General features: G+C 41.8%; 3 protein-coding genes across 7 annotated transcripts in view; 1 reads left to right on the top strand and 2 right to left on the bottom strand.

The window, feature by feature from the left end:
- Positions 1–1,424: 1,424 nt before the first annotated feature.
- LOC124488489 lies at positions 1,425–3,677 on the bottom strand. Of its 3 annotated transcripts, none has more exons than XR_006958711.1 (6): positions 3,506–3,677; positions 2,446–3,324; positions 2,238–2,324; positions 2,031–2,153; positions 1,749–1,940; positions 1,425–1,595 (listed from the first exon to the last, which is right to left on the bottom strand). XR_006958711.1 is itself a non-coding variant. In XM_047051113.1 (6 exons), the coding sequence occupies exons 1-4, from the start codon at positions 3,308–3,310 to the stop codon at positions 2,077–2,079; spliced, it is 885 nt and encodes a 294-aa protein (XP_046907069.1). In that variant the 5' UTR covers positions 3,311–3,480; the 3' UTR covers positions 1,425–1,595; positions 1,749–1,940; positions 2,031–2,076. The 3 variants fall into 3 exon arrangements, 1 of the variants encoding a protein (XP_046907069.1); XR_006958712.1 differs by having other exon boundaries at positions 2,446–3,077; XM_047051113.1 differs by lacking the exon at positions 3,506–3,677 and having other exon boundaries at positions 2,446–3,080; positions 3,225–3,480.
- Positions 3,678–3,687: 10 nt separating this feature from the next.
- On the bottom strand, positions 3,688–9,293 carry LOC124488487 (fibroin heavy chain-like). Of its 3 annotated transcripts, none has more exons than XM_047051108.1 (9): positions 9,098–9,293; positions 5,897–6,009; positions 5,473–5,799; positions 5,248–5,376; positions 5,004–5,142; positions 4,822–4,911; positions 4,650–4,679; positions 4,025–4,535; positions 3,688–3,912 (listed from the first exon to the last, which is right to left on the bottom strand). In XM_047051108.1, the coding sequence occupies exons 1-8, from the start codon at positions 9,204–9,206 to the stop codon at positions 4,492–4,494; spliced, it is 981 nt and encodes a 326-aa protein (XP_046907064.1). In that variant the 5' UTR covers positions 9,207–9,293; the 3' UTR covers positions 3,688–3,912; positions 4,025–4,491. The 3 variants fall into 3 exon arrangements, with proteins under 3 accessions (XP_046907064.1, XP_046907065.1, XP_046907066.1); XM_047051109.1 differs by having other exon boundaries at positions 4,025–4,191; XM_047051110.1 differs by lacking the exon at positions 4,650–4,679 and having other exon boundaries at positions 4,025–4,191.
- Positions 9,294–9,397: 104 nt separating this feature from the next.
- Positions 9,398–12,869, top strand: part of LOC124488485 (nidogen-1-like) — a 43,927-nt gene continuing 40,455 nt past the window's right edge. Inside the window, exon 1 of the mRNA XM_047051102.1 lies at positions 9,398–9,701. Coding sequence (XP_046907058.1) covers positions 9,498–9,701 — 204 coding nt within the window. The 5' untranslated portion in view covers positions 9,398–9,497. The remainder of the gene's footprint in view (positions 9,702–12,869) is intronic.

Raw genomic sequence — 12,869 nt, 5'->3', positions numbered from 1 at the left:
ATGTTTAGGTTAATTAGACACCAATAAATGTCACACTTAGTCAGCTCTCATCAATGCAACTTCTACGTACATTGTATTTATATGTTTACATTATCTTTAAAAACTAAATTTCTGTTAATGTTTATCATGTGTTTCCAACCAAATGCATTAAGGGTGTGATAATGGATCTTCTATCAGAATTTCAAAAAGATAAGCGCTTATATGTGACTACAAGGTTTTCAGTTAAAAACAATACCACTTCTAGGTGGCGCTATTGAGTCCCAATTCGGGATAGGGGTTTGATATTGAAAGAGAGAGTTTAACTAACCCCTGTTTTTTACTGTACAAAGACATGACTCTGCACCTTGAAAGGAACTCTTAACCCTAACCCTAATTTTTGGCCAAAATTGCATGCTTGAGTGTGGGTATTAGACACATTTGCAGGAGGAAATCTGTCAGTGTCAGTAGAATATTACAATACGATATAACAATTCATATTTGTGATGATAACATGATGACACAAAATAGATTCATTCAATCATTTGAATATAGGCTATGAGTGCTGTAATCTCGGCTAAGCAGGCAAGGGTGGGTTTATGATAGTGAAAATGGATAATGGATGTAATTACTAGTCAATCCACAAAAACACATTGACATAAAGTTCGATTCCACTGTCACTGCAGCGAACCTTTCTGTGGCAATCAGGTAGCGTGCGTCACCCGCTCATCATTACACCTGTGCCACAACCGATAAGACGGCCTTAAAAGGACGCGCAGATAGGCACACTCACCCCGATTGTTGTATGATCAGTGCTGCTGCCGGTAGCATCGAGGAGTCATTCCCTTAGATCAGGGGTTCTCAACGTTTTGGAACTAAAGCCCCCCCCCCCCCCCCAAGTCTTCCACATCATGTGTCAAGGCGGCATCAGTCAACTGAGGATATTCAGTAATCACACTCAACCAAAATGAAGGCAGAGCAAGAGCTAAAGAGGTGTCACAATCTGGTGTCACTCTTTAATTTGACTAACTGCTCCTCCATGGCAACTTAAATGTATTTTCCTGAACAACACCGAGTAGCCTACATAAAATATTATTGTATTCTTTTCTTGTAAAGTAAACCAATGGCGCCGCCGTAATGATCTCTCCCCGCCCCCCCTGTTGAGAACCACTGCCTTAGATCATCCACTCCGCCAAGTCAAACCATTTCCATGTCATGGTATCAAGAAACGCTCAAATCTAATAGGCCTACGTGATTGTCTTTAATGAAATGCATCCATGTCTCACCTATTTCTAAGCCTATACATATGTGTGCAAGGTGTACTTATGCATAGGCTATCTGTATTTGAACGCCATAAAGATTATTGGCTTATAAAATAGGAAAGGATTTTAAAATGATATATCCTTCCAGATTGATAGGGGGTTTATAGGAAACACAGATACATTTGTTTAATTTGTTTATGTAACAGGGCCAATGAAACAAGTTGATTAAACAAACACTTAAAATGGGAAAATAAACAATACAGATGGAAAAATGACTTTTGACATATTGTGGTTGAGTTGGCTGCCGATATCCTTTGGTTGATGGTCTTGGGTGTATTGCTCCAAGTCATTACATACCTTTAAAGTGAAGAAGGGATAGATAAAAAGTAGATAACAAATTAATAAAAAGAAGATAAAAGTATAAAACTATATATCATTGAATTGTAGTCTGAATGGGCGCATGCTTGCAGTCATTCATCTCCACACACATGTTGCATAATACATGTTTACCTCAAAGTTTTGTTATGACTTTGCATGATCTGTGCCACAGGAGGGGCATCAGATGCCTGATGAAGTTCTCCCTGTTCATGTAGGAGAGTTGTCCTTTCATCTTCTTCAAGAGCGAGTTATTCTGCTCTGCCACCTGAGAATTTGTTTTCTGGAACTGAGGATAGCTGTCCAAATTGTATCCAATGTTACACCCTTAAATAATTAAAAAACACAACAGTTTCATTAACTAGCATTTGCAATATAAAAAGGCAAGTACCCGGTATAAAAAGCACTGCAAATCACCTGAGTGGTTGCTCCAGTGCAAACGATCCACAAGAAACCAAGTCTCTCAAAAAAAACCTGGGTCCCTCCGCAAGCAGTAAGTTTGCAGCTGACAGGCGTTGTCATATATGACTGTCTTGGGGCCTAAATGGGGTGCACACAGATGATTACGGACAACAAATTCACAGATAATTAGTCACACCAATGCTAAGCAAAACCTGTACTTACATTGTCGAAAAAAACGTGTCCGGAGTATGGTAAACGGCACGTTCACCGACTCCACTTGCTCCATTATTGAAAACCCAAGACAAACACCTAAAGTACAAAAAACATTCCATTGTGTAACAAAATAGTAAAACAAAACCTCAATAACCTTACCAGCAATTTTCATTAATTTCAATAGTGTAATGTCAATGTTCAAGTAAAGTAACCTCACCATGTGTGCAGAACAGGGTGAATATGCCAGGGATCAGGTTAGGGTGTCTGCCTGCTGTCTTCCTACAGTCACTGGCCTCCTTTTTACACTTGTCTGTAGTGTACAAGCCTCTGTCTCTCACAGGAGGCAGATTGGGGAAGTAATGCCCAGGATCATCTGGGGAAGTTAGGGGTGTCGAGACCGGAGGTGTGGACACTGTTTCCAGTGCCTTTTTATAGAGGCACTGAAAGATGGGTACCACCTCCTGAGGAAAAGTCCCTTCCATCCCAACCAAGCTAAAAAACAAAGGGCATTCCTTGGCAAGTTTCCCTAAAAGTGCTGGTTGCTGCTCGATCTGGCAGTACTTCAATCCCTCCATCTCTGACATCAACTCCCCGAGTTCTTTACTGGGATGTAGAAGAGCACAGGCAGGGGAGTTCTTGCTGACTTGTGTTAAGAGAGGGCGGTAGGGCTCACTTGCATGTGTGGGTGAAGTCAGGGCCAGCTTCTGCAAAAGGGGCAGGAGGAATGGGGCGCTTTTGGCACTCTGTGACATCATTTCCCTGTGTTCTCCAGGGAGGAGCCCGTCTGCACTGTAGCGCTGCAGCAGCTTGCGGAGGTCTGGCTCAGGAATCAAAGTTCTCGTTCTGTGACTGGTAAATTGAATGAAGGAGAAACAAATTTAGAAAGGTCATAATAACATAAGGCCTTAATCATTTAAATTTAAAAATTAGGGGTAACATTGGCGTGCACACACACTGAGACACACAATGATTAAAACAAGAAAATCATAGACTTATCTTCCACTGTTCATTACAGTTTGGCCAGGAACAAGCCTTTCTTTGAGGCCATACCGCTGCTGATACCCCAAAGAGGTGGCATCCATAACAACCTACCTCACTATTAAGACAATGTACACATGCATCACATACTTAATTACAAGCTCCAAACATTGTTGTGATATTCAGCCATGGAAAAAATTAAAAGACCACTCCAAAGTCCGCAATCAATGTTAAGTGGTCTCTTAATTTTTTTCATGGCTGTATATCCAGACCATTTGCAACTTTGTTACAGAACTTACTTGAAGTTATCTTGGCAGATGGGACATTTGAATCCCCAGCTAAAGTCTGCAGACAGAAGCTGCAAAAGGCTATGACTGCATCCCTCAATTTGCGGTAAGACATCTGGAGAGAGTCCTGTGTCCCTGCATCTCGCAGATGAGTGTTGTACACTTCTAAGAAGTTGTACATTGTTGTGCTGCAACAGATAAAGAACAAACATGTTGAGCACCAAAGGTTTGATAATAATCTGTGTTTCTACACATGATTACATATCATATTTGGTTAACTTGCCTTGAATTTAGGAAATGATAAACATAGTCCCTGAGGACTTCATGGTGCACCATGTATGTGGCCATGTTTAGAATGAAATCACATCCACCATCATAGTTATGAGTTTTGGGACACATTGTGCATGTGAGTTGACGGCCTTTGGAAAAAACAAACAAATTGTAATTGCATTCCATGTACAAAACCAATCATCATGACAGATATAAACCTTTGGAAAATCTTAATAGTTCTAGAAAATTCTCAGTGAATACCTTTCACTTTGTACACATGGCATCTGGTGTACCAATGGCAATGTGTATCTTTCTGAGGGGTCAATGATAATGGCCTGCCACAGTCACATTGTTCCTTGGGGGTGGGATACAGGAGGAACTCCATCCTTCTCTTTGTGAAGATTAGGAACAGCAGTCCCATAACGAACCTGGAACAGAAATTGAGTCAGAATCGGATCATATACAGAGGGGAAAAATACCTAGACCTTTTACAAAACTACATGGTCAACAAACACATACCCTATCTGGTAAAGGAATGTGAAAGAGGACTGGTTCTGTGGAAACAGCCTCTTTCACAGTGTCAGGGTATAGAGAACCCTCTTTCATTGCCTCCTTAATCCCTAACAATAAAAGGTGTGCTTCATCGTTGAGGATGTCCTGCAGGATTTGCACGTGGCAGCAGTTCCTCTGGTGCAAACGGCACGTCTGACACCTCATTGCGCCAGCACTCACTTTGATGATTGCATATCCATCTTTTTCAACAACAAAGTAACTGCCGGCAAACGGAATACATTTGACATTGCTGTTCTACAGTGAGAAAGAACAATTCGTGACATGAAGTTACCTACTGTATGGCACGACTATTACCAATTACTGTCACCATTACCTGTTGTTCCATTAGTGGCATAACTGTGCTCTGAGAAGAAAATAAATAGTACAGTAAACAACCACTGTTGCCTCCGTAACAACATTGGTCCAAATAACGCAGCTGTTTAAACAAAATGTTGGGATGCTTTGGCTATATTTTAGAGGCATGGAGTAGAGAAGTGAATACTTACCCATTTCACTGGGACTATCCGGGACATCCTCAATACTGGGCAAAACCCCATTAAATGCATTGATGTGGAGACAGTCCACCCAGGCCAACTCTGTCATGATCGTGATAACAGATATATTTGTAAAAGGGGAGTTTACATACTGGACATTCATTAACATATTAAGTACAATATAAACGTAATACCATCAAAGGATGTGTCCACGTGTGTAGACAGTGCCAAGATGTGCCTGGAATGGTGGTCATTGCATGAACACATATATATCCACCTGCAGCCCTCTGGAAACTGCATTGCTCTTCTAGTGATTATGGCAAAATCATCATTCTGACAATTCAAGAAAAGATAAGAATATATCACATGCTTCATCACACACATTCAAAGACACTTGCCGTCAAATAAAGTATAAAGTGGGCAAAAAAAATGACTCACATTAAGACATTTGGTGGAATGGTTGAATGTGTTGATGATGAACACTTTACCCTCCTCATCTACCAACATAACATTTTCTGTTTCCAACAGAAGGCAGATGTATTTGTCTAGATCGCTAGACATTGGTACCTGGGATTGAATACATAGATATGCTTCAATCCTCTACAGGTAGGTAAACATTGAATCCTATGAAATTGTCAACATTTTCACAAATGACTGTCTTACCCTGTTCTCATGAATGGTGGAATTGGCATCAACACCAGCACCAGCACCAGCATCTATACCAGCACCAGCATCAGCACCAACACCAGCATATATACCAGCACCAGCATCAGCACCAACACCAGCATATATACCAGCATCAACACCAACACCAGCACCAGCATCTATACCAGCACCAACACCAGCATCAACACCAGCACCAGCATCTATACCAGCACCAGCATCTATACCAGAACCAGCATCAACACCAGCACCAATACCAGCATCAACGCCCGCACCAGCATCAACACGAACACCAACACCGGTATTCACGGATTTCTTCTTGTGGTCCTTAAAGCAACACAAATAGGACAACGTGGAAAAGCGATCCTTCTTTCTGAAGTAAAACTGTAAAACATTACTAAACTAACAAAAGATTGGTATTTACAGATTTACGTCTCAGTAGTCCAGGGATACGTTTAACATCATACTTGACGTTGGAAACTTGCCCAGGGAGATCCTGACTTAGGGCCTCGAAGGCCCGTCTTTTTTTAGACGGTCCTTAAATACAAAACAAACAATAATCAGTTACTTACACAAACATACACAAACATTTCACGATAATAATAACAACATATAATGAGGTTAGTGGCTGGGTGCAGTGCAGGGGGTAGGGGTAGGAGGCTGGTCCAGTGCTGGATACAGAGCAGGGGGTAGGGGTAGGAGGCTGGACCAGCGCTGGATAAAGAGCAGGAGGGTGGGACCAGTGCTGGATGCAGATTAAGAAGCTGGGCCCAGCGCTGGATACAGAGCAGGGGGTAGGGGTAGAAGGCTGGGACCAGCGCTGGATACAGAGCAGGGGGTAGGGGTAGGAGGCTGGGACCAGCGCTAGATACAGAGCAGGGGGTAGGGGTAGGAGGCTGGGCCCAGCGCTGGATACAGAGCAAGGGGGTTGGGACCACCGCTGGATACAGAGCAAGGGGGTTGGGACCACCGCATGATGCAAAGCAGGGGGTAGGAAGCTGGGACCAGCACTGGATGTAGAGCAGGAGGGTGGGACCAGTGCTGGATGTAGAGCAGGGGGTAGGGCTAGGAGGCTGGACCAGAGCTGGATACAGAGCAGGGGGTAGGGGTAGGAGGCTGGGACCAGTGCTGGATACAGAGTAGGAGGCTGGGCCCAGCGCTGGATGCAGAGCAGGAGGTAGGGTTTACTAGTACCCCTACTGGGTACTGGTTGGTAGGCAGAAAGCACACTCAGGGTACCAGGGGTTGTGGACCTGAAAGGCAGGCTGATAAATAGCTGTTCTGCTTTGAGATTTGAGGATGGTCTGGTCATAATAAACACTGATAAACATTGGATATGTTCAAGCATGTAATACAGATAGATGTTCCTACATGTATCTGAATGCAAAAAAGTGACTAACAACGTTAGCATCAACCCAGTAACTAACAACGTTAGCTAGAATCAAGGAGAACTCTGACGGCCTTATCAGTCATTGATTAAAAACTCGCAAACAAATTACTTTGCAAACAACTTCTGACTTCAAAAGCGACCAAATTCTAGTAATAAAATACACATATTTTGACAAAAGTTGCTACTTAAAGTACCTGTTTTGATTGATGTCGGCTCCTGCATTTCAGAAATCGATTTGCGCGGTTGTATTTCTGAATGCCATGGAAAACGCTCAAACCAATGAAAATCGATTTAAAGAACCGAAGTTACACGAACTCTCTTCATATGGGAACGTCATTTCCTGATAAAGAACCGAAGTTACACGAACTCTCTTCATTCGAGTACGTCATTTCCTGATTTTCTATCCGGTGGTGTCCCAAGAACCGGGACCACGTTATACCTCTCTGAGGTAAAATTTGGTCGTTCTGAAATCGTCTACTTTTCCCTGTGAAAGCAAGCTGTTTCACCTTTGGCCTACTTCAGACAAAATCTGAATTTTCGCTATCTGAATTTTAGAAATTTGTATTTCTGGATCCAAATAATTCAGTTTTGTTAAATTCAGCATACAAATAATTCAGATAATATATATTCAACAGTAAAATATTTCAGTTTTATGAAATTCGACATACAAATATTTAAGATCTTTCATATTCAAATTCTGATACTTTTGTCAGCTTTCTAGCTCCATACAGGTCACGTGAAAAATGATCCAAAGACTCGTACTTGAAGACCGAGTCGGGAAAATAATCATTTCTGTTTACTCGGACGAGCCTATGCAACAGTCCGGATGCGCGGCCATGAGAAAAAGAACGAATCACTCTTTGAGAGTGATTCGTTACTCCCGAGTCCTTTTAAGGATTCGTTCAAAATGAACTAATCGTTCACGAACGACACATCACAACGTTACATACGCTAATACACACTAACATTGCCTTATCAGCTGTGCAGTTATTAACTGATGCTTGTCGCCTTACTTAGGGAGAGTGGTGGGGACGGATCACCACCACATGTCCTCCCCATCCCCAGTGCAATCTGCGCGCATGGGATGGATAGCCATATACAAAATACCCCCTTGTAAAAATCAAATAGGGGAGACTGGGTCTCAACAAGTTGTTGCAACCATCCCCAACCCTATCACTCCACCCAGCTGCTAGTCCAAGCACTGGTCCTCTCCAAGTTGGACTACTGCAACTCGCTGCTCGCTGGTCTCCCAGCATGTGCAACCCGCCCTCTTCAGAGGATTCAGAACGCAGGGGCCCGCCTGGTCTACAATCTACCCAGACGCTCCCATGTTACCCCGTTCCTCATCTCTCTCCACTAGCTACCCATCAACGCCCGTATCAGATTCAAGACCCTGGTACTGACCTTCCGAGCAGTGAACAGGACTGCACCCGACTACATCAAGTCTCTCCTGCAACCTTACACCCCCACCCGTCACCTACGGTCTTCTTCAGACAACCGCCTGGTGGTCCCACCGCTCAAGACTGCCCGGTCCCAACACAAGCTCTTCTCCTGCCTGGCCCCCCAATGGTGGAACCAGCTCCCCACCTCTATCAGGGACACTGACTGTCTCCCCACCTTTAAGAAAAAGCTCAAGACGCACTTGTTCCGTGAGTACAACGGCACTCAGGAATGCTTGGCTGGACCTGATGTTAGTTTCCTCCAGGATCACAATGACTCTTATTGAGTGACTTATTGCTCTTGTAGGTTAGTTATAACGAAGTTAAGTCTTGTACTCGCTGTGAAATATTTTACTGTTGATTGTTCTTCTACAGGTACAATCCTGCACTTTTTGTGGTTCATGTTGTTTTAATTTGTAACTTGTATAACTGCATGCTCTTATGGGTCTTCCCTATGGCACTTGTTTAGTTTTTTCACAATGTATGCTTCATGTTTTGGCTGCTTGCAATGTTTGGAACTACCTCGTTGTTATGATCAGTGACCTCTTTTGTAAAGCTCTCTCTTGGAAGTTGCTTTGGATAAAAGCGTCTGCTAAATGCATAAATGTAAATGTAAATTTGCCATGATAGAACATAATGTACTAGCTAGACACACTGACCTTGACACATGCTAACCATCTCACTTAGAAGTCAACAAAACAATAATTCAAACTAAGTAAGTTTTGATTAATTCATACAAAAGGTCAGGACATTATGACAAAAATACAGCTCATCATGAACATTTGTACTTTCATACCTTTTTCACTGAACGTTTTGTTCAGTGACTGCAGCAGCAGATGTTGAATATGTTTCTTTCTTCTTGGTGGGGGGAGGGGTTGACTGCGCATGTGCAGTATGAGTGTCATCACTCTAGCATGTTTCTGATTGGAGGAAAGAGACTTGTTGCAACTGTCCCTTGTTGCGACTGTCCCCAGTCTCCCCTACCCCCCATCCGATTCTTTCTGGAGCCGAGCTTGTATAAGGGGTGCGTAAACTATATCGCCTCGCCCCGCCCTCTCGAACTCCACCTTCATAAACCTAAACCTCGACCAATTCATTCCGCTATATTGTGTTAGAGTCGTATTCCTCTCTGAATCCCTTTGCGTTACTGGATTTGAGGGGCGGCTTATCTACAAGTCTTGAACTGCGAAATTAAAATGGGTTTGTTGCTACAATGTTGGTTCGGATGGGCAACACTTTTTGCCACGGTACTGTCAGTGAAGGGTGCTAGCCGGCGTGATTTCTTTAAATATGGAACAGATATTGGAGACGAAGTTTTGAAGCCAGGGACCGACGAAACCCAAGAAATACTTCTGGACCAGTCACTTTTTTTCTTTTCTGAGGCTTATGACACAGTTTACGTGAGTATAGTCTAAGCACCCACCCAGCCTAATTGCAATAATTTGATAATTTTCTTCATCACAAGTTTGAACAACACGGTTGGTGTTATTGTACTTTATATGATTAGATTTTTAGGTCTACATTTATCTCTTGTCCCTCCCCTGCACACCTTGATGGCTTTTTATTCCATTATGAGATTTAGATTCTCACATGAAAAATCATGTTAGTCAACTGTTCAATTTAGCTAGATAAGGTAGTGATGGAGACTGCATGTTTCTGGAATGTTATTGGTGGTTTCGAATGCAGGTTAATTCGAGTCGATTAACACAAGACTTTTCAAATGCCCACATTTGGGCTCTGGGCCTGATGCCCAAATATAAAATATGTTACATATACGCTGCACGATGATGTGATTAGGAATGATACATGCACTTGAACATTATTTACTCTAAATTGTTCTATTATCAACCGTTTGGAATATTCATACTGTCTCACTTTCTCTTTATCAGCTGCGTTCTTAACTTATTTAACTCTTGACTGCAATTTAGCTTGCTGTTAATGAATGTTGATGGTTAATTATTCATTGCCTTTAGTGCAGTGTCTTACAATTAGAACTCTCAACCCCTTTGTTTTAGATTGACAAAAGTAGCATTAACTCACCAAGTCCTAGACAAGTACATTCACATTGGAATGTTTTTGGTTGAAAAATTGCTTTTGTTGTGGATCTAAAGAGACTCTGCACAAAGACTTGGCGTCCAAATACAGTCCTATTGTGTGACTAATCTCAAAGAAGTTGATTGACTACAGTATGATAGACAGACCAAAGGTTAATAAAAGGGATTAAAAAAAAGTCATTTGTCTTACCTCAAAATATTGTCCGAATCATTTGCTTACAATTTCAGTTTTGTCATCCCTTTTACAAAATATTGTATTCACAAACTTTATTACAAGAACTTAGACATTAGACAACAGCTGTAGCCAGTTTACTATCATACACATTTGCTCATGATAATCTAGTTCTTTCACTTTTGTTATCTGTTTTCATATTGTTGACTTTTATCAAACTTCCTTGATAATACACATTTTCCCTGGCCACTAATGGCCCAATGTGCTTCTTGACTCACGCCCCCAATGAGTGACCTCCTTTTCTGATCTTTCAACAAATACAGTCCAAACTTTTCAGAACTATTCCTTGTGCCACTTGAAGTGTTCCTAATAAGCTACCAAATTACTCCAGTGATGGGGTGGTGTAACAACTCCAAAGAAATACATTAAATCAGACAAGATCTGTGCTTTAATTTGGGCTATTTTTTTTATTTCCACTATACACTGAAAGAAGGCATGCTTATATGAGTTGATATGTAACGGTAGTTACGGTGATACATTTTAAAAGGTACCCCTTAATTACCCCGCAAGCATACAATCCCTTTTTCTTTTTTTGTCTTTTCTTATTTTACAGTGTGCAAATGGCAAAAGAATGCTATTGCAAATTCAGTAAAAAATGTGGTCTTGTTGCTTGTCACATTTGTAATCTGTTGCTTATGCACATGTTCCCATGTCTGCTATACTAACAGTACACTGCTCCTACATCCCTTGCCCACGTGGGACTTCCCCCTCTTTGTATCTTCCTTGCTTCCTAGCTCACCGATAGATGCACCGAGCCAGTCAACCTCTGCTCTTTTCCTATTTTCATACATCCCTCCAGTGCTTTGTCCTACCCTCCTCTGAAGGACTGATCTAGGTTGCGTTGCTCTTTTCCTGACTCTCCCGTTGTCTTAGATTTACATTTTACATTTATTCATTTAGCAGACGCTTTTATCGAAAGCGACTCCCAAGAGAGAGCTTTACAAAAGTGCAAAGGTCACTGATCATAACAACGAGATAGCCCCAAACATTGCGGGCAGCCAAAACATGAAGCATACATTTTGAAAAACCAAATAAGTGCCAAAGGAAAGAACCGTAAGAGCATGCAGTTAAACAAGTTACAATTAAACAACAAGAGTGTAAGAGTGTACCTGTAGAAAAGCAATCAACAGTAGATATAGGGGATCAGATGGCTGAGCGGTTAGGGAGTCGGAGTATTAATCAGAAGGTTGTTGGTTCGATTCCTGGCCGTGCAAAATGACATTGTGTCCTTGGGCAAGGCACTTCACCCTACTTGCCTCGGGGGGAATGTCCCTGTACTTACTGTAAGTCACTCTGGATAAAAGCGTCTGCTAAATTACTAAATGTAAATGTAGATATCATGTCCAAAGACATGTGCACAATCTCTCTGTAAATGCTTTTAAGTTCTCATGCCAGTATAGAAAAGCATGTTGGTTATGGGTGGAACGGATACATGTAAATGTAAGGGTCCTTGATTCTCAAATGAGATTTTGACCATGTATGTACAATGTGACATTCTCCCCCATTTTTTGTTAAGCACACTCTAGGGTTAATGTAGATTTAGAAGTTGTAGTTTTTATAGGGTCTTAAGATTGCTAACTACTGTAAACAACTTGAGATGTTATAGTTGTTTTTGAATTAAAAGTGTGGGAAGTTATAAAATGACTGACACAAGCATGTGTCCGTGAAGATTCCTTGTGAATCCTGGCACAGTCAAAACAAAAGCAAAACTATTGACAAAAAAATACATGTTGTTTAACCTGAAAGCTTAGGCAACTGCCCTAAAGTATTGGCTCTGTTCTTTTACACTTTACAATTTATAGTAGAACAGTAAAATTGTCCTCTGTAAGAGTCCCAAAGAGTCATCTATGTACAACATTATTAGGTAACTTGGCACATCTGGAAAGTGTCACAACTTACCGTAGCAAAAAGGCAAGACTCTTAAACACAGCTGGTTAGTCTCTCATTTCCTCCTCTCTCCATTTGTCTCCTTAAACTGATAATAAGACCCCAGCCTGACATAACCCAGACATTGTGCATAGCGCCCCAGAAGGTTGTACAGAAATGGTTCTAAGGTTTAGTGCATGAAAGAATGAACAGGACACTTCAAGCCTCAATGCTAATGCTTCTAGTGGGCTCCAACTTGATGTTCTCCAGACACCCAAACAAAACCATAACTGAACCAAAGAGAGAGGGCCCCTTCCTCTTTGCAACCTTTCAGCTTAAGCCCTTCAGGGCAGGAATACAGTTAGCCATTAGCTTCACCTAGCCGCGCAAAAGGTCCCCTGTCTCGTCACATTGCG

The sequence above is a fragment of the Hypomesus transpacificus genome, unplaced genomic scaffold (assembly GCF_021917145.1).
Source record: "Hypomesus transpacificus isolate Combined female unplaced genomic scaffold, fHypTra1 scaffold_138, whole genome shotgun sequence".
In the NCBI taxonomy this organism is placed as follows: domain Eukaryota; kingdom Metazoa; phylum Chordata; class Actinopteri; order Osmeriformes; family Osmeridae; genus Hypomesus; species Hypomesus transpacificus.
Note: the sequence above shows the minus strand (reverse complement) of the source record. Positions and strands in the feature narration are given on the sequence as shown.

Excerpts from the sequence above, each read along its gene's own strand:
- LOC124488487 (XM_047051108.1), bottom strand. The coding sequence starts at position 9,206 with ATGACACTCATACTGCACATGCGCAGTCAACCCCTCCCCCCACCAAGA. Across the intron at positions 4,912-5,003 it reads CGTGGACACATCCTTTGATG|AGTTGGCCTGGGTGGACTGT; the intron begins GTATTACGTTTA and ends CGATCATGACAG. Across the intron at positions 4,536-4,649 it reads TGCCACTAATGGAACAACAG|TTACTTTGTTGTTGAAAAAG; the intron begins GTAATGGTGACA and ends GTTTGCCGGCAG.
- LOC124488489 (XM_047051113.1), bottom strand. The coding sequence starts at position 3,310 with ATGGATGCCACCTCTTTGGGGTATCAGCAGCGGTATGGCCTCAAAGAA. Across the intron at positions 2,325-2,445 it reads CACCCTGTTCTGCACACATG|GTGTTTGTCTTGGGTTTTCA; the intron begins GTGAGGTTACTT and ends TTTGTACTTTAG. Across the intron at positions 2,154-2,237 it reads GACACGTTTTTTTCGACAAT|GCCCCAAGACAGTCATATAT; the intron begins GTAAGTACAGGT and ends CACCCCATTTAG.